Source organism: Lutra lutra, chromosome 10 (genome assembly GCF_902655055.1).
Source record: "Lutra lutra chromosome 10, mLutLut1.2, whole genome shotgun sequence".
NCBI lineage: Eukaryota > Metazoa > Chordata > Mammalia > Carnivora > Mustelidae > Lutra > Lutra lutra.
In genome coordinates this window covers 63,180,999-63,204,485 of record NC_062287.1, presented here as the reverse complement: position 1 = coordinate 63,204,485, position 23,487 = coordinate 63,180,999, and the positions used below count along the sequence as shown (strand labels likewise).

At 50.9% G+C, this 23,487-nt stretch overlaps 1 protein-coding gene across 18 annotated transcripts in view; it reads right to left on the bottom strand.

The window, feature by feature from the left end:
- Window positions 1-23,461, bottom strand: part of PPFIBP2 (PPFIA binding protein 2) — a 149,877-nt gene extending 126,416 nt beyond the window's left edge. For 12 of the 18 annotated variants that reach the window (XM_047691307.1, XM_047691302.1, XM_047691313.1 and 9 more), the window contains exon 1: window positions 20,916-21,248. In XM_047691307.1, the coding sequence (XP_047547263.1) occupies window positions 20,916-20,987 (72 nt within the window). In that variant the 5' untranslated portion in view covers window positions 20,988-21,248. Of the gene's footprint in view, window positions 1-87; window positions 104-4,096; window positions 4,232-20,915; window positions 21,249-23,420 lie in introns of those variants that run through there. The other 6 variants (XM_047691303.1, XM_047691316.1, XM_047691312.1 and 3 more) reach the window with 5 other exon arrangements.
- Between the last annotated feature and the right edge of the window lie 26 nt (window positions 23,462-23,487).

Genomic DNA, 23,487 nt, shown 5'->3' with positions numbered 1-23,487 from the left:
ACGCAATCCTAGGAGGCGACTCGGTCACACAGTTCAACACCCTCCTCAGAAGAATGCAACAAATAGCATCGGGGCAGACAACCTCACCTCCGGGTGCCGTGAGGCCAGACTTCCTCCCAGCTCAGCTGTCCCCCAGACTCAGGCCAACATCCTCCCTCCTGCTCGCAAGGGCAAGCTTCTTCAGAGAAACACCACCCTCAAAGACATGAGTGTGAGACACCGCGAGCCCAGCCCACAAGGAGGAGCACGGGGTCTGGCCAGGAAACGGGTGTGAGCCAGCGTGAGGTTGTCATGGCTCACGCCCAAACAGCACATTGGACCTTCTGGGCTTCAGGAACACCAAAGAGCTGATTTTGGGTTCCCGTCCAGGTCTCTGCTTAATATTTTTAAACACTTGCTTCCCCTTCCTCTGACTGTTCTCACCTCCCATTTCTGCTCTTGACATTCTGCCTCCCAGCTGGTCCTTTTCCCCAATTCAAGAGCTTACTGTGTTGAAGAGGCCACAGCAATGTCAGAGACTGAGGCCATGGTAATCTCAGTGACCAAGGCCATGGGCCTCAACCCATGCCTGCTGAGGAAAGGTTGGGCAGATCTCAGAAGACAAGAGGGGCAGGTACTCCAGCGAGGAGATGGATCGAGGAGTGGGGCAGGCAGGCCAGAATCTGTGCCTTTGGGAAGAGGGAGCTGGGGAGCCAGACAGTGTCCAAGGGACAGAGCATCACCAAGCCCCCACCAAGGTGCCTCTTACCACTGTGCTTATGACAAGCCCATCTGCATCTTCACCAATGTGGGGGCTCACTACAGCCACTTAGAGAACTTGGGATGGAAGGTTCTTTCCCTTCCTTCCGAGAGTCTCAGAAACAGGAAGTCTAAGGAGTGGACATAAATGAGTGTCCCCTTCCAGGCTGGGATATGAAGGACCACGCCTCAGCCACACCACCACATGCCAGAAGATCTCACTGCCTGCCTCGCAACCCCGAGCCAGCCCCAAGCCAGCTAATGATGGCACGCTACCTTGCACCCTGGTTTCTGCCTGTGTGTAAACACTGCCAGCTACAGGGGCTCACAGAGGGTTTCCCTGGGCCGACAGAAGCAGCAGCTCCTGTGAAAATACTTTGTCCTCATTCCCTCATTTAATCTTCCTGGCCATCGTGTGATGGATAGATTATAATTATCAGGCCCATTTTACAAAAGAGGAGCCGAGATGCAAAGATGTTAAGATGCTGCCTGAGGTCACATGGTTGCTGACAGGCCTTCTGTGGAGTCTGGTCTGTCAGCCAGGTCCCTGCTTGCTCGCCCCACCACACCATCTCACCCTGCAGATCTGCTCTGAGCAGTGAAGGCTGGGAGATGGGAAGCTGGTCTCCATGTCCAAACAGACAGGGTTCAGGGCACTGGGGCTAAGTGACTACTACCTCGGCCCTTCACCTAGTATCTTCATGGGGACTGTGTGCGCTGCCCTGAACCCCCTCAACTCTGTTACAAGATCATATTTCACTCAGAAAAAGACAACACAGAACAGAAAACAGTAGTCGTAAAAATGCATGATCCATAAAAATCAACATATATATAGATTAATTTATCCATTTAACAAATACTATTTGTACCCATTATCTGTAAGACCCTGTGGTAGATGCTAAGAGGAAATTAATGAATGTTATTGTTCTACCAAGGGCCCAAACTCTTTCATCTTTCATCCGCATTAATTAGAATGTAAATGTTGCTTGTAGAACCGGGCCTCTATCTGGGTCCAAATGGCAGAGCCAACAAAATTTGGCTTTTACCAACTTTGGCTTCAGAAATGCATAAAATAATGGTATAATTTTAAAGTGGTCATGGTACTCCTTTGAGAGAAGAAAAACACCATTTCCCTGAAATTCCCATTGTCTCTAAAATTAAGTTCGGATGGCAATTCAGTGCTGATGTCAACTTGACAATGTCACTAGCTCAACAGGCAAGTCACAGGTAAAATCTTCCATGGAAGTGACTTGCGAAGAGAAGCTGAGCTTCAAAAATCGACCATTTGCCGATCATTTTGTGGATAGTAAGGCTCAGTGTGACACACACTCATTCAAGTGGATGGACAGTCAAAGGGAAGCTGCTAGGTGCCTGGCACCACGGAGGCCCCGGGGATTCCAGAAAGACACATGCGTGCAACAACACAGCACCCAGTGCCCCCCGGGGGGGAGGGAAGCTGAGCATGCTCAGAGCAAGGCAGCAGGAGGAAGGAGTGACGAGTGCAGGGTGGGTGACCCCAGAAAGCGTCAGAGAGGGCAGTATGCAGAAATGGGAAACGAGAAAGGAGTGTTAAGTACCCTAAGGTATGCTGGGGAGCAGGTATGTGCACGCACGCATGTTGTGTGTGTGTGTGTGTGTGTGTGTGTATACACTCATGTATACCTATAGCTTGGCATGACCAGAGAACTGGGAAAGAGTGAGAGCAAATGAGGTTAGGACCAGTTTATGAGGGGTCCTTCGCCTCGCCCCTCCTAGAACTTGGCCTTTACACATCAGGCAATGGGAGTCACCACCAGGAAGCCTCCCATCCTTTTCCAGCAATAATGGAGCAGGATGCAAGGATCTTCTCCCTGAGAAGAACCAGGCCATGGCAGCCTGTCCCCTCCACTGACTACCTCAGGAGCCCTCCCACACTCTCCCCTGACTCCATTTCTCCTTCAGCACCCCGTCATTCTGGACAGCAGGATGGGGCCTTGCCACAGGTCAGCAATCAGCACACAGGACCATCTCCTGACACCCACCCAGGCACCACCCCAGCTCAGAGCACCTCTGAATCATGAATCACCCCCATCTCCCCCTGCCTGGGGAGGGAGATCTTTAATCTGGCAAACCCTTCCTACCAGACTCCCCTCGGTGCACTACCACATCTTTTACTGGTGAGAAACAGAATCCTTCACTTCCCCTTCTCTCCTCCTCAGACTTCCCCTAATCAAGCCCCACGAAGGCCCAGCCTCTCCATGGTTCCCTCTCTAAACTTAATCTGCCTCTCTCCCCTCTCCCATTCCTTCCTCTTGACCCACACAAACATTAAAGCCTCTGCTCTCCTAAAACACTTCCTTCGGGTACTATCTCATGCTTCTCCTTGGCTTCCCTGACAAAGCACTCACCTCCTATTCTCTCTGGTACCTCCTGCCATGAGGTCACTACTGTGCCCTGCTGTGGTCCCTCCCCCCACCAAGCCACATGCACTCTTACTCCTGTGACAGGCAGCAAGGGATTGCTTTCCCTGGCTTCTCATCCATACCCAAACCCCACCTCCACTGTACTCTTCCTTGGGCATTTGGGACAAAACCCTGTACGGGTTCTTCCAGGTCCTCCCCCTTCACTAAATGTCCTATGTCTCAGCCTCACTTCACAGCCCCTGGGTCGGATTCTGTGCTCAGCTCTCTTCCTGTTTCTTCTGCAGTTGCTCCCTGGGCAAGCCACATTTCATCTCCATGTTCGGCACTAGTTAACACTAGACTACCTTTGTAAGCTCCAAACTGAAGTATCCAAATGTTCCTCAGCTTTCTGGCCATTTCTAAGTAGCCCCAGAGATGCAGCACAATCAGAAACTCTCTCAGCGTGGTCCTCTCTCCACGGGGTAGCTCCTGGTCTGCTAGACCTGCACGCCCCACATTCCCTGGGACCCTCCCTGGCCTTTCCACAGCAGACAGGTGCCAGTGGATTGCACCGGGCAGGGAGCTCCATCTCCCCCCAACCCTCTAGCTACCCAGCCTGTATCCAGGTATCAGAATCTTGGCCTTAGAGGGTCTCCTCTCACCTGAGCCATACTTGGCCTTTCCCACAGGAATCTGAACTCCTGAGTGTGGCATTTAAGGCACCTGTTAGCTGACCCCAAACTGTCCTGGACACACGATGGTAATAATAATGGCTGCCACTTCATAAACACCCGTTCTGCCCTGAGCTAAGCATGGATAGGTGTCTCCTACCTCAATATTCATAACTGCTGTTAACTAAATTTTAAAGAAAAGGATACTGGAGCTTGAAGGTTAAGCAACTGGTCAAATCCCACATCCTGGAAGCAGTGGAGATGGGCCTGAACCCAGGCAGTCCAACTCCAAGGTCAAGTTCTTACCACTCTGCAGCCCTTCCTCGCTGAGCCTGGCCACTTCCAACTGCATTCTTCTCACTTCATGACACTCCAGTCATAGGAGAGCATTCTCCTTCTGTTGTGCCTTTTTCACACTGTCCCTCAAGCTAAAGGTCCCCTCTTGGGGAAAAAAAAAAAAAAAATAAATAAATAAAATTAAAAAAAAAATAAAGATCCCTTCTCCAGTCTCTGTCCATCAAAACTCATTCAAGGCGATTCTCCTTTCTCCAAGAGAGCATTCCCACTCCCACCTGTCCAAGTGCACCTCTGCTGGCTCACAACCCATGCTTACATCTCCACCTAGGTTCTTTCCTGTTGCCATGGAGACATCCAAAAGGGCTGACATTCTCTTTCTTGGACCTCGGCTCCTGGAGGCAGCTAAGTAACTGACTGAGGGAATGGGGGAAGGAACCCAACACCTGTGGCTCAGCCCCACCCTTCCCACTCTTTTTCCAGAGTGGCCGTGCCCCAGGGAAGTGGCCTGTCCCCAGCAGGGGGCAGTCATCTATGTCTCTGACCCAGGTGGATATGCTAACTGAGGAAAGGGACGCACTGGGAACCCTACTGACCACAGTCTCTCAACACCTTTATGAGCCCACAGCTGGTATCTTAGTCTCTGACTCCTGGTCTTATTTTTCAAGTGGTGCCAAACCCAGAGGGCATTTAAGTAGTCCAAACAATTACCAAACACCCAACAACCTGGGTCACTCTCAGTGAAGGACGAAGTAGCACTGGCCATAGGACTGGTCAGTGCTGGTCTGCAGGGCACACTGGTGACTGGTGCACCATCCCGTCACTAGCAAGGAGGCCCCATAGCAGTTTGGGGGGAACACCCCTACCATCCACACAGTGCCCTCTGTCTGGGAGCCCGGCTCCCCGGCAACCTGTAGACGACCCTGTTGCATCCTTCAGTGAGCAGATAAGGAAGGTGTCCAACCCTGTCAAATGCCCTCCCAAGCGGTCCACACCTCACCTGTCCCCTGGCAGATAGAACCTTACCCACTGATAAGAACTGCTAGCAGTTTGCTTCCTCAGCCCGGAACACAAAGAAAGCTGCCCTCACTTCCCTTCTCACAACAGAGAACACACACATGTGTACAATTTTACTCCGAGGAGGAAAAAATGGATATTTTTTTCCATGGACTCAGAGAAATGATTCCAATGTAGCCTCAGCTTGAATATTTTCAAAAACCTTCATTGCAAAAATTATCTCCTACAAGGGCACCAGGGTGGCACGGTCGGGAAAGTGTCTGACTCTTGGTTTTGGCTCAGGTTGTGATCTCAAGGTGGTGAGATCGAGCCCCATGTCCGGCTCTGCGCTAGCACAGAGTCTGAGATTATTTCTCTCTCTTTCTCCCTCTGCACTCACTCTCCCTCTCCCTCTCTCTCAAATAAATAAATAAATCTTTTAAAAAAATTATCCCTTTGAAATATAACCAGCAAGGGCTTATTGTTGAAGATGGTTGATGAGTAAGTTGATTCAGTACACGGTTCCTTCTACTTTTGTGTATGTTTGAATTTTTTTTTTTTTTTTTTATAACAAAGGGGCTTTTTGTTGCTGGTTGTTTTTTTAAAATCTAGCACTTAGGGATCTGAGCTTTTCCAGAGCAGGGCATGGGATTCTACCTTACCTTGCTGGGGACCAACAGAACCAGAACTGAGGTTTGAACCTTAATTCCTGGTGACACAGACTCTGACCTTTCTGCAGTGCCATTCAGGCTCCCTGAAGGACCAACCGCCTGACCAAATGCTCAGCCCACCCTCATTCAAACCCTCATCATCTCTCCCTCCCATTGCCAAAGCTGCCTCCTCTAGGCTTCCTGCTTCTGGCTGACTCTCCTTCAACCCATCTTTCCCAGAGCAGGCAGGATATGTTTCGTAATGCCGATGGCACTACTCCTCTGCTCCCAAACTCTCCATGGCTCCCCACTGCTTCAGGAACAAAGCTGTATTCCATAGCTCAGCTATCCAAGTCCTCCTGTGAGACTGACCTTCCCAGCTACACTTCTCACCATGTTCTCAGTTCAGCCCCCCAAGCCACTTCCTACTCCCTAAATACAGAAGGATTTCTCTGTGTTCTCTCTTTCCTGTGTGGGATGCTTTTCTCCAGCCATACTTCAGATCTCACATATTCTAAGGCATTCTCCACAGGCACCAACCTAAGGAAGCCTTTCCGGACACCATTACACTGGGGCGTGAAGGTGCTGGGTGCTTCCCTTTCATTCTGCCACACTTGGTACTCACTTTTATCATCCCACTTACAGCTCTGGTTATACAAATCCTCGGTATGTCCGTCTCCCCTTCGAAATTAAGATGCTTGAGAACAGGGAGTATATGCTATTCGCCTTTCTATCCTCAGAGCCCAGCAATGAACCTGACAAAGGCAGACACTCAGGAAACGCTGGCTGACACAAAATGTTAAGTGTGAGCACTGAGTGGAGGGCAAAGGGAGAAGGGTGCACGGGAGAAAGAGAGACCTTGGCCAGTTTTCTGAATAAGGGTGGGGGTTGTCTACAGCAGCCTCTCCCCTCTCACTCTCTCTACACATAAAGCCCCTCTCTTTGTGGCCTGACAATCAGAGGCTAGGAGGACTGGCCATGGTCGGCCCTGGCACGACTGAGAGACAACGGATGAACTCAAGGATATTTCCACAGAAACAACAGGAGAAGAGGATGTAACTTCCCCTAACAGATGATAAAACCAGGCATTTCTCCTTATTCTATTATTTTCGAATGCTAGGCAACAAGAAAAAAAAAACAACACACATCTGAATTGGCGAGTTTTCTTGTGATCTAGAATGTTCAGGGGCCTGATAGCCTGTAGCCAGCTACCTCCTACGAGCCTCCTGAGCTGCCTGGGGAGGAATACAGACCCCAGAATTTGGCAGTCTCTGGATAAACATGAATTGGATTAATCACAATTTATTCTGTATTTTGAACCTTCATTTCAACACTTGTCAAACAGTTTAATTTGGAATCAATGCAATAGTTTTCCTTTTGCATTAGACCAGTAGGAGACCAAAGAATTTTCCTGAAGTCAGGCTGTGTGTGCTGGCAACGAGAGCCTGGCTCTGGCCTCTGTCAGAGGGGAAGGGGGCTTCCTCTACATGCCCAGGCTGGAGGGTATTAGTAGGGTATTAGCAGCTCTGTCTTCACTGGAGGACTGAGGCCATGTGGGAGCCAGATGAAGACAGCACACAGAACCCACGGCTGCTAGAGAGCCCAGACAACCAGGGAACTGCCTAGCCTGGGCTTCATGGAGCTGAGCCTTTGCAAGAGGCCAGTCAAGCTTCTCCACTGGCTGCCTTGAGCCTACCTGCCTCTCCCGCTCCTTGGCAGGACCAGCACCGAGTGCCTCTCCATCCCTCACTGTACACGGAGGCTTGTTCACTGAGGATTCCGAGAAATACCCTGTTATAGACCAAACTGTATCCCCCTCCTCAAATTTTATGTTGAAGTCTAATACCCAGGACCTTAGAACATGACTATATTTAGAAGTAAGTTCTTTAAAGAGATAGCTAAATTAAAAAGAGGTCCTGGGGTGGGCCCTAATGTAATCTGACTGGTATCCTTATAAGGACACAGACAGGTACGGTGAAAGACCATGGGAGGACACAGGGAGGTGACCATTTACAAGCCAAAGGCAGGCCTCAGAAGAAACCAACCCTGCTGACACCCTGATCTCGGACTTGTAGCCTCCAGAACTGTGAGGGAACCAATTTCTGTTGTTTCCCCAGCCAGTCTGTGGAGCTTTGTTACGGCAGGCCCAGAGGGCTAGTGCATGCCCCAGTCTGATCCTGGCCGCACCAGCCTGTTGCAACAGGGCGGCCTCCTGTCCGGAGATGTGGGGCTCTGTTCCCATCCAGACCTGTTCCCTTCCCTCGAAGTCTGAGGAAGACTTTGCTTTGCATCTTCAGACCTTAAACAACATCCAGGTACGGAGAGTCTCGAACAGCCCTTTATTTATCTTTTTGTAAGTCAGCCCTATGTCAGGCCATGCCCAGGGAGTGAGGGCACCAGCAAGGCCAGACTGGTACCTCTAAGAAGGAAACCCTTCTTGACGCCGTAGCCTGACCAGCTACCTGTCGAGCCTCATTCAAGGAGCCAAGCGCCCTGGGCCCACCCAGGGCCTCCACCCAGTTCAACAACTCTAGCCTGTGACAAAGGGGGGGAGGAGGGGCAGGCCCCAGCCCCTCAGCTCAGCTCACCCATCACAAGACATCTGCCACCAGGATTGCTTCCCTCCTCCGACAGTACTTAGGCCAGAGTGATGCAGGGACTTTCCCAAGAAAAGTGATCCAGGAATCCCCCATTTGCACCCATAGTCCCTCAGACCAAGGACAAGTTGGCTAGAGAATTACACTGCATTCGGGTCTCCCCTCCCTGGGGACCCACAAGGTCTTCTCCTAGACGTCTGTCAGTCTGACCCCGGGGGAGTGGGAGCATCTACAAGAGCTCCTGGGGGCCTCTCTCCATCTTCTACACTTCTTGTCCACAAAGCAAGGCTGTTCTCCCGGCGGGAGATACCTGAGCAGGGCCCGAGACTCAGGGCGAAAGGTGCAGAAAGGGGCCACATCAGGGGAAGGCAGCATAACAGGAGTCCCCCGTCCCGACCCACCCCTGTTCTGAGCCCTGAACTCCTGTACTCCTTTCCTTACCCCCAAGGAGTGGAGCAGGAGGCAAGAGAAAGAGTCTAAGCTTTGCAGTCACACTGACTAGGGCTTAAATCCTGGCTCTGCTACTCACAGCTGGGTTAGTTTTGACCTTGAGTAATATATATTAACCTCTCAGGTTACTGTGTAACAAAGATAATAATGTCTGCCTCACACTGGGCGGTCAGAGGGTTAGCAGAGAGGACAGAGTAAATCAGCTGGCTGGGAGCCTGGCCCCGTAAACATGCAATGCTCGCCTCTCCCTCTTAGAGAATATGGCCCTAAATGCAATATTCCAAAACATGGATTTAGCCAAGACCCCTGATGGGGTGAGGGGGAATGAGGGGGACAAATATATGACACTGACTCCCTTTGAGAAGTTACCAAATCCCTCAGAGCCAGCCCCCCAGGTAGCAGCCCGGGGCTCCACAATCGACCCTGCTGTGGGCCTTCAGTGTCTGTCTGCAGTATCTGAAAGGAAGGTCCAGGCCACCAGCTCTTCCGGAGCAGAAAGTTTCCTACTGATCTGACCGTGTGCTTCCTTGTACAGCCCCTTGGCACCTTCCTCAGCCATTGCATCGGGGGCCCCTGGACATCCCACTTAGGGACGGTGAGCAGGCATATGTTCACGGGCCACTGTGGGCAGGCACCTGGAAGACAGCCGGCGAGCGGCAAGCCAGATCTGGGAGACCCCAAACACGAAGGCTACAGCTGAAGCCGGGCTCCAGGGGTCAGGGACAGGAAGGGCCATGTCCTGACCACATTCGTGGAGCAGGAAGCCCCTGGCCCTGGGCACTGAAATCAAGAGAGCCCCTTTAACTCAGAGGTGTCAGAGACAGAAGATGGTCAAGCTGTACTGGTGTCCCAGAGAGGCCCCACCAATGCTCCCAGTGGACATCACACTTCCGGGACACCTACAGCTAAGCAGGCAACTGCCCCTGGAGACACTTGGGGAAGGTTTGCACACACGGCGGGTCACAGTGAAGCAACAAGAGATGTGTCTCATGTAGCCTGCAGAAACCCGGTCATGAACGCCATCCCTCATTCAACTGTCACAAGATTTATTTAAAATTCTCTGTCAAATACAAATATCCATGACAGTTGAGGACTGGATTTGTGACCCTGGTGCAGCTCTTAACAGTTTTCAAAGGGCTCCTGATTCACAGGGAGGATGCGGAGGGAGAGCTTTGTCTCACCTGCAGTTCCATTAACACGAGATTCCAAGTCACTGCAGCTCAGATATTACCTGAATGGCACCCCAGCCTCCCTGAGGTGGTCTTCTCAGGCTCTTGTCTCTGGGCTAAGGGGAAGCATCCCACTGGGCAGCTGGAAGAACCCCAGGTCCACCCTGAGGAAGCAGGGTGCAGCTGCCAGGGCCAGATCTGGGTTCTGAGCTCTGCTGCGGGGAGGAGGGGCAGCCGCGCTGAACACAGGATGGGGCGCTGGACAGACCTGATCAGCAACACGGACTGGCTGGCTCTATGGCATACAAAGTAAGGAAGAACCCCAACTTCAGCGGGCAGCCACTACCAGCACCCACCTGCTCAGAGCCTGAACATGCCTGGTGGAAACAATGCTCTCCTTCACGCAGCACCCAGCCCCCACTCCATGTTCCTGCACGGGCAGGCTCCCTGCCTGCTTACTGAGCTGTGCTGGCCCCTCCTCTCCACCCACACCCCCACCTGGGTTCCTGCGGAGGCTCTTCTGACTCCCATCCCTCACCTCACCTTTCCGACCCACCTCAGAGTACCCCCTTGTTTAACATCCCTTTACTGCCAACACTCTGGGGTCCCCAGCCAGGCAGTCTGCCTTGCTGATCAGGTCCCCAGCAGATGAGGAGGTGGGCTGTAAGCAACCTGTTACTAATGACAGAGCAGCTAAAGCCAAGAAGCTTTTTGTATAAATTAGAGAAGATTCCAGGTTATCTTGCCCCATTCTAATATAGTTTATTGAGTGGGTGGAATTCAGCCAGGAAATCAGCAACTGCCTATAGAGCTCGGGAAGTAACAGTTTCTACAACACTGTGCAACCTCCTCTATTTTAGAAATTTATCTCTAAATAGGTCTCTCTGTGTGTATGTATGTATGAATGAGGCTGACTACGTGTCCTTAACAATCTGGCCAAGTCCACCAAGTGCTTCTCACAGGTTAATGTCATCTGACACGTGCAGCCTGAGTGGCTTCCTGCCCCAGCATGACGGCTTGATCTTCATGGTAAACTTAAGACTCTGAATAATCTGACCTTTCAATGTGGTGGCAAGATAGAATGGAAAAAACATGGGCTTGAGGATCAGGTAAACTGGGTCCAAGTCTTATTTCAGCCTCCTGCCAGCTGGAGAACCTTGGGAAAAGTCACATTTCCTGAGTCATTTTCCTCCTCAGTGGGGACTTAATAAATGATGATTTCTAATCCCTGGTTCCCTGTATAACCCCACTCCTTGGTAACACCAAATCAAACCACTGGCTGTTGTCCACATATGCCCTTTAATTTACCATTCCTATGGTTTTCTTTGTCCACTGCTGTCCCCTCTGCTAGAAATACCCTGGACCCAGAGAAAGGGGTGTCTCCGGTCCCTCTGTTTCCTTCAAGACACATCTCAAAGGCTACCTCCTCAGCAAACCAAGTACCCCAACCTCTTCCTTCTCTGAATGTTCCCCGTGTTCTCTCTGTGGTTAGCATTGCCTATTTTGAGGAAGGGGTACAATCCTGAAGTTGGACCCAATTAGCGGACATGTCTTACTCATCTCAGGTTCCCGCAGTCCTCAGCACAGATGGTCAAAAATCATCCGGTGACTGAAATATTAAATGAGGTCACGAGTCTCTTCGCTCCAGAGCACTTAGAATTAGCCTCTACCTTTGTTCCTAAAAGGGGGAGTCGCCCTGGATCCAGGGGGCCGATTCTGACTTGAGGGCCTCCATGGCCTCCCTCCCTGCCACCCAGGCCAAGAGAGCATATCCCTCAGGCATCCACGTTGCTTAACCACAGCGCTCTCCATCCTCCACCCATGCACCCCACCCGAAACCTCAGCCTAGCTGAATTAAGGCCCCACTGCCCACAGCCCTTCCCGGGCAAATCTTGGGGCTGGAAGCTGGCTCTGGGGCCCAGGCTGCAGACAGACAGTCAGACTTCCCAGTGTCATCCCCACTGCTTTCCTAGATGGCTCTCTCCTGTATCCACCATCCCCTCTTCGATGTTGCGATCCCAGTGCCTCAGACCCCATAGCCCGGGTTCTTCAGACACCAGGATGCCGTGTTCTTGAAATCTTCAAGGGGTGGCCCTAAGTCTGCAAGAGGCTTTAAGCCCCAGTGAGGGGGCTGGGCCAAGGCAGGCATCTGCAGAGAATATTCGGAGTATAATCACTTCTTCGGGATCCCAGGCCTCAGAGTTTCAGGTCACAAAACCATTTTTCCTCAGAGCCTTTCCTCTCTCCCAGGCTATTACTGAGCAGGACTTTAGCCTGTAACTTGGGCCAGAGAAGGTCTTACACAGCTTTGGGACCACCCTTCCCAGCCTCCTGCCTTTGTTCCACCTCAGAAGCCAACCATCTCCACAATCCTGCTGCACTTTCAGTTCAAACTCTCAGCAAATCCTGCCTCCCCTGCAATTTGGCAAACTTCTCTCTAGTGAAGACCGCTTGGACAACACCTTCTTGAGGTAAGACTGCAACACAGGCTCTGAGACCTTGCCCTCGAGATAAGCTTGAGTTATACAGAATTTCTTACCCCACTAGAACTTCTCCTTAGAGAAGTTCTCCTTAGAGACTTCTCCTTCTGCCTCCTCCTTAATTCCCTCTGGGGTCCCCACCATGGACCCCCAACTCTATCCTCTGAGCAACACAGAACAAGATGGCTCTGTCCCCAACCTGAAAATCACAATCACAGCCCCAGTGTCTTCCTGTCAGTCCTTAGGTCCTTTCAAAGCTTGCAGTACACAGACTCTGGCTTTGGGGCACTAAGCACCCCTCTTCCACCTGCTCCCAGAGTGTGGTGTGTCCAGTCTTGGTCAGTGCAGAAAAAAGAGGGATGATCTTCTAGCAAGGTCTATAGCCAGGACTTCTATTAATGCAGCCAGGCTGACTTCTATGGGCTTTTCCATGTGGCCAGGTAGGAAACCTACACCATTGATTTTTGGAGTCTATGGATGTGACTTTGCAAATCCCCCCACCACATCTCATTGAGCTGGTTTGGGGTCTCAGTCTTCCCTGCTGCCTTTGTGCTGTACACTGGTGACCAGCCATCTGAAACCAGGCTGTTTCCCACCGGCCATGAACTTCTGCCTCTTGGACTTCCAGCTCACCTCCACCATGGCTGTCCTTTTGAGTCACACCTGGAGGCCCAGGGAAAGCTCCTTCCCCCTGAGATTTTAGAATGAGCCCTCTAGATGATATGTCACTCTTCTTGACAAAATATTCTCTTCCAGGCTTCCTGAGAAGAGGACAACATGGTAACAACCCCGATTGCTGACTACGTAGGCTATGCCAAGCACTGCAATTCACAATCAACACTACGTGTATCACCTCATTAAAATGTTCACCAGAACCCAATGGAACAGGCTTCTTATTGTTCCCACTGAACAGATGAGGAACTTAAAGCTCAGGGTAGCAACAGCAAGTCCGTGAAGAGTGGCCTTGAAAGGGAGGCTGTATGGTTCGAAGTCCACACACTTGAGCAAGTGGGGTCCTCGGAGATCAGGGAGGCCCTCATGGTGGAGGAAGGTGGCAGCCCGCCATGCGGGGAGGCTGGGGGCAGTAGGCAAGACTCCTCTCCTCATCTCCAGAAACAAGACAATAATCCCTGCTTGAGGCATTGTGTGGCCCCAGTGAGCTGGCACAGGGAAAACCTAGACAGACACACGGGGTGGTGGTTGTTGTTACCGTGTGAGCACACTGCATCGAAGAACCAGATGTCTTGGCTGGTCTCAGGAAGAGCTTATGTAATAAAACTTTTTCATGACATCCCGTCAAGGTCAGGTGTCAGAGCCAAGAATGATTCCTCTGCTTTAGTAAAATGTTGAATTAGAAGAATCTGCCTTTCTTGCCCAAATTCAAGTTCTAACCCTGCTCCTACTGCAATCCCCTCTCCCTGATCCTCTCCTGCCTCCCCTTACCCGCCCTGGTCACTTACTTAATCCAGTGCTGGATACCACACTTCTGATATGCCCAAGACAGTCCTGTCACCCCACATCCCACCCAGCTCAGCATCTGTCTGCCTCCTTTCACACTCAAAAGTAACCCAATTTCGACAATAAATTAAATCTAATACTTGGAGGGGTTTGTTTGTTTGATTTTACAAAAAAAATCACTTGAATTTTCTGGCACCTATTTCCCTCCCATATGATGGGAGCAGTATCACTCACCTTGTGAGACAAGCCCTTTGTAAAATCCACCAAAGCGGGGCGCTCCCCCTCTCCTCCCTCTGGAGGCAGCTTTCTGGGGGCCCCCGTGCACCCACACCTTTGTTGCCTTCATGAAGCAGTGCAGTGTCCAGCTAGCTATTCACGCCAAAACCTCCTTGAGTCAGGCAAATGAGGGAAGGAAAGCGCTGCCCCTGGAGAGAAAGCAAGTGCCACATGCACATGTAGGAAAGAAAGGGAGCTCATTTTTGGTGTTCTGGCCTGAGCTAGAGCTCTGCCCGGCTCTTTTCCCCAATTCTGACAACAAGCCTCTTGGCTCCTACAGGAGTACCTCTCTCTCCCTCCTTCCCTTCCTGCCAGCTTGCCTGCCTTCCTTCCTTCCTTCCTTCCTCTCTCTCTCTCTCTCTCACACACACACACATGCACACGCATGCACACACACACACACGGTCTGTCAGCCTCAGGAGTTCCTTTTGGCAGAGTCTTCTGGGCTTTTCTGCCAGAAGCAGGTTGCAGACATTTGCTAAGACCTCTCTGGATACCAACCAGTGCAGTCCCAGGAGTGGCCCTCCCAGTCAGAGCCGTCCCTGCCCAGCTGAGAGGCCCAGCTACATGCGACTAGTATATTCCAAACACGCACAGAAGTCGCCGCCGTGGACTGATGCATTTGCCCGAGAGTCAAGGCAGGAGTCTACACTCTGTGCCCCGAGCACACTTCCAGCAACCATTAAGCCATGGCTATCCCTGGGCAGGCAGAGAGCAAGCCGGGGATCCGGATCACCCCTTCCCTCTGCCTGTCCTCATCAGTAGGAGGAAACAGATGCACCCCAAGCAGAGCCACGTGGGACCTGCTCGGCAGCTACAGGCCGGAGGGGAGAGGCCAGGCTACCATCACTCCCCTTAGCCTCACCTGGGTTAACAAGCTGTTCTGGAGATTTGTCAGGAGGCCCTCCACCCACCCACCTCTGCATGAGTCATTCCTGAGACACGGACAACCCAGATCTCAAGTCTGCCATCTCTAGCTGTCCTTGATGCTTTACTGTGGATGAGCAGGCTCTGCATACATTTTTCTATCAGTAGAAATAAATAAATTAGTAGCAAAAAACAAAAACTCAAGACAAGGTAAGGCAGAAACTTCCCAGATGCAGCTGTACAGTTCCAAAGAGCCACGAGGCTTGACAAGTTTTCCCTCTAGGTTGAATCCCTGCGCTCCTTGTCTTCGTTTTCCTTTGGCAATGACCACGCGCCAGGCAATACTCTAAATGATTCCCGTGCGTTAACCCAGCTCTGTCTCATCAAACTAAGGTGACCACTGACCCACAGCAAAGGCAGAACCTGCCCCGGGGAGGCTGGGGGCCAAGGAGCACCGCCAGGCTGAAAGGTGTGGAAAGGAGAGGTGAGGAGGAGAGGAAATGCAGCCTCCGGCCACGGAGTCTCCAGGCAGCAGTGCAGATTCTAGATAAGGTCCTCTCCCCTCACCGGACAGCTAGGGCCCTCCCCCAACCATCTGGATCCCTGACGCAGGCCCTACACAAAGGCCTGTGCTCAGAGCCACCCACCACCCCCACTCCACCACACCACAGTCAACTTCTACTGACTGATTGGATGGGTCCCTAAAATTTGCCAAGGATTTGAAAAAGGGTTTGGGTCTTAGAATACATCCTTCTGGAGAACTGAGAGAGGGGTGGGTGTACTCCCAGAAAATCCATTTAGTACACATTACCCACACTGAACACTAACAAGTGTGGGTGTCCATGCCATAAAGCACTCCCTGCTCCCCAGTAGCCCACAAACGCCTGGGCCACAGGAGAGAGAGGACTCAGGAGCCTTCATACCTACATTGGCCTTCGCCACCACAGACACTTCTCTTCTGAGTCCTTGACCTGGAAGATTCCAGGCTTAGCTATTCTGCAGACTGAATTCACCCCAAACCTGGTCTCTTTCCCATTTTTCACTGCCTAATGGAATCTCCATCTGGACCTTCTGGCAGCTCTACTTTGGCCAACTCATGGTGCTCCAAAGGATACAGCCCCAGGCCAGAGGGCCAAGAGGCCTGGGTTCTACCACCAGCAGCAGGTGACCCTAGATAGGTTCCTCTGGTAGCTTCACCATCCATGTGTATGTATGATGTGTGTCTATATATATGATGCAAAAAAGTACCCAAGGCTCTCTTCTGATTCACAAAGGAACTAACCATCCTCACTTCCCTTCCCCCTTCCAAGAATCTCCTCCATGCTCTCATGCTACTGACAATGCCTCATTCTTCTCCCAGCACACTAGCACAAAGTGTCAGGGTCCCATTTGTTGCCTTTCCCTCTCCCTCAAATCCAATCACTCAATCCTGCAGGATTTCTTGGCAAGACCCCTCTCCCTCTCTACTGCCACTGCCTTGATTCACATTCTAAGCTACCTCCATGGGTTATTCCAACAGCATACTCCATAGGAGGTTGCTTCCTGTCTTTCCCTGCTGTCCTTGCCAGCCCTGGATCATCCTGAAAGCAGAGATTTTTCCATGTCTTTTCCACACTGAAAGACCTTCAGTGTCACGGGAATTAAAATTTCAATTCTTAAGCCGCAGAGTTCAAGGCCTTCCAAGACCTCACCCCAGCCTGACTCCAGTCTCACCTCGCCCAGTGTCCCCTCCCCACCCCACCCTCTGACTCTAGCCCTATGGGCCACTCCTCACTGGGCCTGTCCCAGACTTTCAGGTTGTCTTCTTGCTTCTTCCCTCATCTCTGGTGCAAAATGGCCTACCCCTTTCCCCCTCTTCCAGGGCAAACACAGCAAAAACAGCCAGCTCAGGGTCTGTGTTTACCACAAACTCTTCCTGCACATCTGCTAAGTGTAGGGCTGCACCCAAGGGCTGATGCAGGCCTGGAGCAGCTGCAGTCTGGAGCGGTGTGGACAGAGATAATGCAAATGAAGTGCCTAAATATCACAGCTGAATTCTCTATGTATGCCCCAGAGAGAAGAGTCCAAGTGCCTTGGAGATGGGAGGAAGAGAGGGATTTCAAGGGTTTGATTTGCATCCTGAAGTTTTAATAAGAGTTCATTCATCTCAGAGTGAGACCTTTCCAGGAAGAGCACATAGCGTGTGCAAAGACGGAGAGACACATAAGACAGAAACTGGTGAGCTACTAGTGGGGATACAGCTGTGAGCTACAGTACTGCCAGCCATTGCAGGGCCTTCAGTGCCAGACAAGGATGCTACACTTTATCCTACCAAGGAGGCAATCCTACCCCATCTTGTGGCGACCTTCCATCCACAGGTATATTCCAGGGCCCAGATGACTGCACCACGTGGAACATGGTGATTTAAGAGCCTGCATCTCTGTGTGCATAAGCATGGATGTGATACAGGAAATGAAGCAAGAATTAGAGAGGACCCCAAAATAGGAATTACCTTGGAGTACTAAGTAGAAGTCATGGGTTTCCTGAAAACAAACTGACAGTTCACAGAACCCTGGAAAATTGCAAGGCCGGAAGGAGATCTGGGTCTGAAGCAAAACGACTGCTCTAGGACAGCATCTCCTAGATTCTTTACTGAGTGTGTCAGAGATAAGAATGGATGTCTTGAAGATCCCCAAGGGCGAGTTAAGACCAGGCTTTCAGTCTAAAAGGGATACAGCCCACCCTTCTGAGACCACCTGTGGATTTTTGGAAAACTGAGACCCAGAGGTGCCACCAAGTGTTGAAACCGAAGAATGACACCAGGAAACAAAGTGGAACGCTCTGAGGAGGAAGCAGGAAAAACAGTGACTCAGGACAACACCAAGCTGCCAAAAGCTGCAGTCTAGTTGTGCCCACACCAAGTGGTGACAATGTTACATCTTCCCCCGCCCCCCCCCACCAGGGGTCACTTCTTGAATGGGGCGCAGTCTGGGAATTTACTAAATGTTTAGATGGTTCGTTAGCTGCATTTATACTAGCTTTTCCTTCTCCTGTGTTGCAAGAGGGGAGCCACCAGAGGATGTAGAGCAGGGAAGCGTTATGAACAGATCTGTATTTCAGGAAAAAAATTTTTTTCAATGGCTACGTCAAAACCAATTTCCAAATTTTACAACAAATGTTATAGCCTGAAGGGCATGCCATTCTTCTCCAAAGCTGAATTCTCTCAGAATTATTTCCCCCTCCTCACTTCTACAAGCTGTGCAGTCACTCTAAAGACAGACACCAGCACTCCCTGAACCCTTGGCCATAGATTCCATCTCTCTAGAGTCTCTCCTACCTGTCCCACTCTTTCAGACCCAATAGAAGGCCTTCCCATTTCTATCCTGATTGACCTTCAATGTCCTAACTAGACACCCCCTCCCTGTGCCTCCTCCCTCCACCCCCACTCCTTCCCACAGCACAGCCACAGTGGGCTTGAGCAGGCCCCACCTTGGCCTTCACTGGAATCCCCTGGGGAAACTTGGAAACACCACGCCAGACCCACTTCATTCCAAATAGTTTAAAAGCTCCCCAGGTTTGCAAACAACGGCCCTTATCCTTGCCAGAGACAGTGAAGGGTACTACCCTAGAACTTTTTAGAAATGTAGGTCAGATCCCACTGGCAGACCTAGGAATCAGAATCTGCATTTGAATAAGATCCCCTAGTGCTCTTAAGCTTGTTATAGGTTGAGAAGCTGAGCTCTAAGGTGTTGCCTGATCACTCAGTTCACAAATATTTACTGGATTTTCTCCACATCAGGCCAGGGGTTAGGATGGCCAAGGACCAAGGTCCCGGACTTTGAGAAGCTCACCAAGAACCATCAGTCAATCCCTTGCTTAAAATCTCTCATTGGCTACCATGTTTTCCAATTCCAGACTTCTGCACCTGACTTTTAAGGCCCACTGGGGCCATGCTTCATCCTTGTCACCAGCTTTTCTGCCCAGCACTCACTCTGGGAACCCAGTTGGGCCACTTGCCACTTCTCACGGCTAGCTGGTGTTTGCCTGCCTACACAGCTCTCAGCCCACACCACGCTCTACCCGCCTCTGCCTAGAGACACCTGCCCAGGAGAAATCCCCTGAGATTCATCATACAAGTCATCCACTTCTTTTGAAATTATCCCAGATCTTCCCTGGTCAGATGAAAGATGGGAATTCCTGCGGCACCTGGGTGGCTCAGTCTGTTAAGCATCTGCCTTCCGTTCAGGTCATGATCCCAGGGTTCTGGGACTGTACCACACTGGGTTCCCTGCTCAGTGGGGAACCTGCTTCATCCTCTCCCTCTGCTGCTCCCCACCCCCACTTGTTCTCCTTCTCTCTCTCAAATAAATAAATAAAATCTTAAAAAAAAAAAAAGAAAGATAGGAATTGCCACAACTCTTTCCTCTTCCCTCTCTCGTGGCATTTATCTCACTCATTCTGCTCAGTCTTAGAGCCACCACACCTGTCCCAGCTGTCCCAGCAGAGATCATGATTCTCAGTTTGTCTCCTCAGTATTATATGCAATAAATGCAGTAATATAAATATTAAATTAATATAGTTATATTACAAATAATATAATCATATGATATATTATCTATAATGTAATATAAAATATTAAATTAATATAAATATTAAATACAAAATGTATTATAATACAATAATAATAACTGGCACATCATCAAATCTCTAAGTAAGAATAATAATAATAAATGTGTTGATAAAATCATGGATGAATGGAGTAAATGAGAAATTCATCTCTCTCATTTCCCACCTCAAGGTCGTTTAAATATGAATTTAAGCAGAATACTAATGGGATGCTTCTCAAGTCCCAAAGAAAAACAGTCTCTAAATTAAATGCTAGTTTGTGTTTTCTATATTCTCTCTCTATATATATATTCTATATATTGCTATATTCTATATTTTCTATATTATAATCAAAGACGGAACATACTGAAGATGAATTTTGTGCACCGCCAACTACCTTTCTGTAGTTGGGCATTTAACTTCACAAAATGCAACATAAAATTTGTAAACACTTGAGATTTGTATTATAATCAGTTAAGGAACTGGGAAAGGAAAGAAACAGATGAAGAGAAAGATAGGATGTGGACTTAGAAATATGGAAAGAGGGACGGACCTATACGACATAACCAGCTGCTCTATAAGGAGAAATACAATACTCTGGGTCTGTTTTTTAAGAGGATCAAAGACTAGCTGGAATCCTTGTTTCAATCCCCTGCAAACTTTGGAAATTCTACTTTTTCAAAACATATAATCGTATTTTCACTTGAAGAAAAACTGCAGGTCTGGAGAAGGGATGTCATGAGGGAGAGGAGGAGCCCACTTTCAACTAGCACCTTGCCCATCTGGCAGTCTATTGGGACGCAGTGGCTTGAGATTTTGGGCACGTTGCGTTTTCCCAATTACAGAGCTGGTCTCAGTCAAGGCGTTGCATCTGAACACACTCGAACAGAGAGATGTTTGGGCAAACGGACCCTAAACCGGCCGACCACCGCGGGCTCTCTATATTACGCCGGTGCTTCGCTGACATACTGCACAGAAATGAGGTGACTGGCCATCCCGCATCTCCAGGGCCAAGCTGGCACCTGCAAGGGCGCGAACTGTCTGTAAATTCCGGGCAGGTTTAGGTGGAAATTCGGAGCAAATCCGCAGGAGTTACACCCTCCTCCCAGAATTCTGGCCAGGGAAGAGGAAGAGGGTTCCTGTTCTCTCTCCTGGGACACGCTCTGGGGCCCTCACTGGCACTGACTCCCACTCCTCGGATGGTTCTTGAATCTGGAGGCTTTCGGTTCCCCAGGCAATGCACCCGCGGGGACTCCCGGTCTGGAACGCGCAGGGGACGTGGGGCGTGGGGAGAGCCCACTGACCTGGGTGCAGGGCTCCTGTCCGGGCGGCTCAGGTGTGCGGGCCGCTCCCGTGTCCCTCCCACCTCCGAACATGAGAGGCGAGAACCGAGCTGCAGGCCACTGACCCACCGACCAACTGACCGACCAACCAGCGGACCGAGCGGCAGCGGCCGGGTCTGGAGCCCACGTGACTGGGGCGGGACCCACGGGAGGCTCGTCCCGGAGCGCCGGCTTTCTCCCGCCCTCCTTCCCTTGGGACCGCCCCTCAACTCCCCTTCCCTCTTCCGCGGCGCTGCAGCCGTCAGGGACCCGTCCGCCAAGGGTTCCCTTTCCTCTAAGACCTGCCTCTTCAACCCCGCCCCTTCGAACCTGCTTTCGCCCCGTCTGCCCAGCCGCGGCCCCGCCCCCTGGAACGTGTTTAGAGTCCGCAAGCCCCGCCTCCCAAGAGGCTCCGCCCTGTCGGCCCCGCCCCACTCCTGTCACCTCCCTCTCCTGCACCCTTCCGGCCCAGTCCGCTGGGCTTCTCCAGCCCGTCAGCATCGTTCCCCGGCCGTAGGAAATGGAAAGGAGGAAACAGAAAAGCAATTTGTATCGAGAACTGCAAACAGAGAAAAGCCATAGGAAGACCGATTAGAGGCGTACTCAGAACAACAACCCTATGTGTGTTCGGAGCGCTCCCCCCACCGGCACCGCGCCGACCCGTGCGACGCAGTCCAAATTGAGGTTGGCCCGAGCTCTGCCTCATTCCCGGTCTTTACAAACAACCCGTTTGGAAGGCTCTGAAGCAACCTAGCTAGCGTCTGGGCACGCTTGAACCCCGCTATCTGGAGTGGAGTTCCCCCTAGTGGTCAGCCCAAACCAAAGACATTTGCTCTGGGTCTTGGGAACAGCTAAGGACAAGAAGCACTTCCCTAATGGCTCAGCACCAAGGCGGCGTTCCCCAGACAAGAGAAAAGCTTTGGCACCTAGGACCACTTGAACAGGAGTAGATTCTAGAATCAGGGCAGGACTGGACCCTGGAGACTCAGTCCAACGCCTTCCCCCAGTGTATGGCCTGAATCCCCCTTGACTGTACTGCTAGGTTGTTGCCTTGCCTGGGCCTCCCAGGACAGGTTGCTCAGTTCAGCTGATTAAAATCCCTGTGGGCCGCAGATGGCATTGACACCGCAGACTCTGTCTGGCACAGTCCCCAGGTCTGGCAGGAATCACCACAGCCCGGGCCTCAGTTTTAATCTACATTTCTACAGGCTGGACAAACTCCACAAGACACATCTTTTTTCAAATTACCCTGGCTGTCTGAAATTACCAGAGCGCCCAGAAGACTTTTACGTGTGAACAGAACTTAAGCCACCCCAGCAAATATGAGACTCTGGTCACTGTAGGAACGTGGCCAGAAGCAGACCAAAGGCAAAGCCAGCAGAGGAAGGCTGGGGCCCATGAGAGTTGTGTTACAGCAGGACACCCTTCAGTTCTCTTTCACTTCCTTAAAATAGCAGCAGAGGCTTTTGTAGACCTAGGCGCTCTGGTTCACATGAGTTCATGGGTGTTTCCAAATCCCACAGGTTACTGCCCCAGCGGACACACTGTCCTAACGATAGCCCCTAGAAAATGTGAATCTGTTCTAAGAACTACACAACTACTTTTTATAAAAATTATCTTTAAAAATGGTGTAAGTCCCTGGCTCTCAAGCTTCTTCACACTTTTGAACCATTTGCGGGGAGGGAGATTAAAACTAGGGCTGTCTCGGTCCTACCTCCTCTGGGAGTATGGCCTGGTATTAGGATCTTTAAAAGCTCCTCAGGTGATTCTTAAGCGCAGTCAAATTTAAGAACCACTGTCATAGGTCATAGGGACTTTCATCCTAAGATCTGACAAGAGACCCCAGAGCTGAACAGTTCACCAAAAAGAAGCCCGAAATGGTGCTTGTGGGCCCACATGCTGTCCTGCCCAGAATCCCCGGAAAAAAAGTGGCCCATTAACAGGGAGACAATGTCTTGACTTGAAAATGTGATTCTAGCGGCAGGAATTTAAAGCACCCGGGTGGGTCATTAGTGGCAGGCAGGGTACTCTTCAGAACTGTCGAATCCAGGTGTATCACAGACAAAAGGCAACCCTCCTCTGGGCCCATAAAGAACTCTGAGTGCGGGACCCACACATAATTCCACTCACTAAGAATCCCACTTAACCCTCCCCCTGAGGCAGGCCACATGTCTTACACCGGTGAAATAGGTCATGTTATTTTACCCCCCACGGTAGACAATGTCTGTAAACCCTTGGAGTGGGCCCCATGGCCATGTTTATGTATCCATACCTGCGTCCTTCCACAACAGATGGGGGCTGCGGGGCTTCTAGAACTGTGGGTAATTGTGCTGCAAGCACAGGGTGAGGGATTCTATTCTGCCAAAGCTCTACGCAAATGCTCTGGGGGGAAAAATGTCTCTTCATTGACCGTGGTCCCACCCTGAGCTTGGCAGAGTTGGCAAAACAGCTGCAAGCACACAAAACAAGCCCTCTCATGTGACTAACCTGGAAAGACAGAGGCCTCGGCACATGACACGGACTGGCACCACAGCCCACGCGGGTGACCCACACT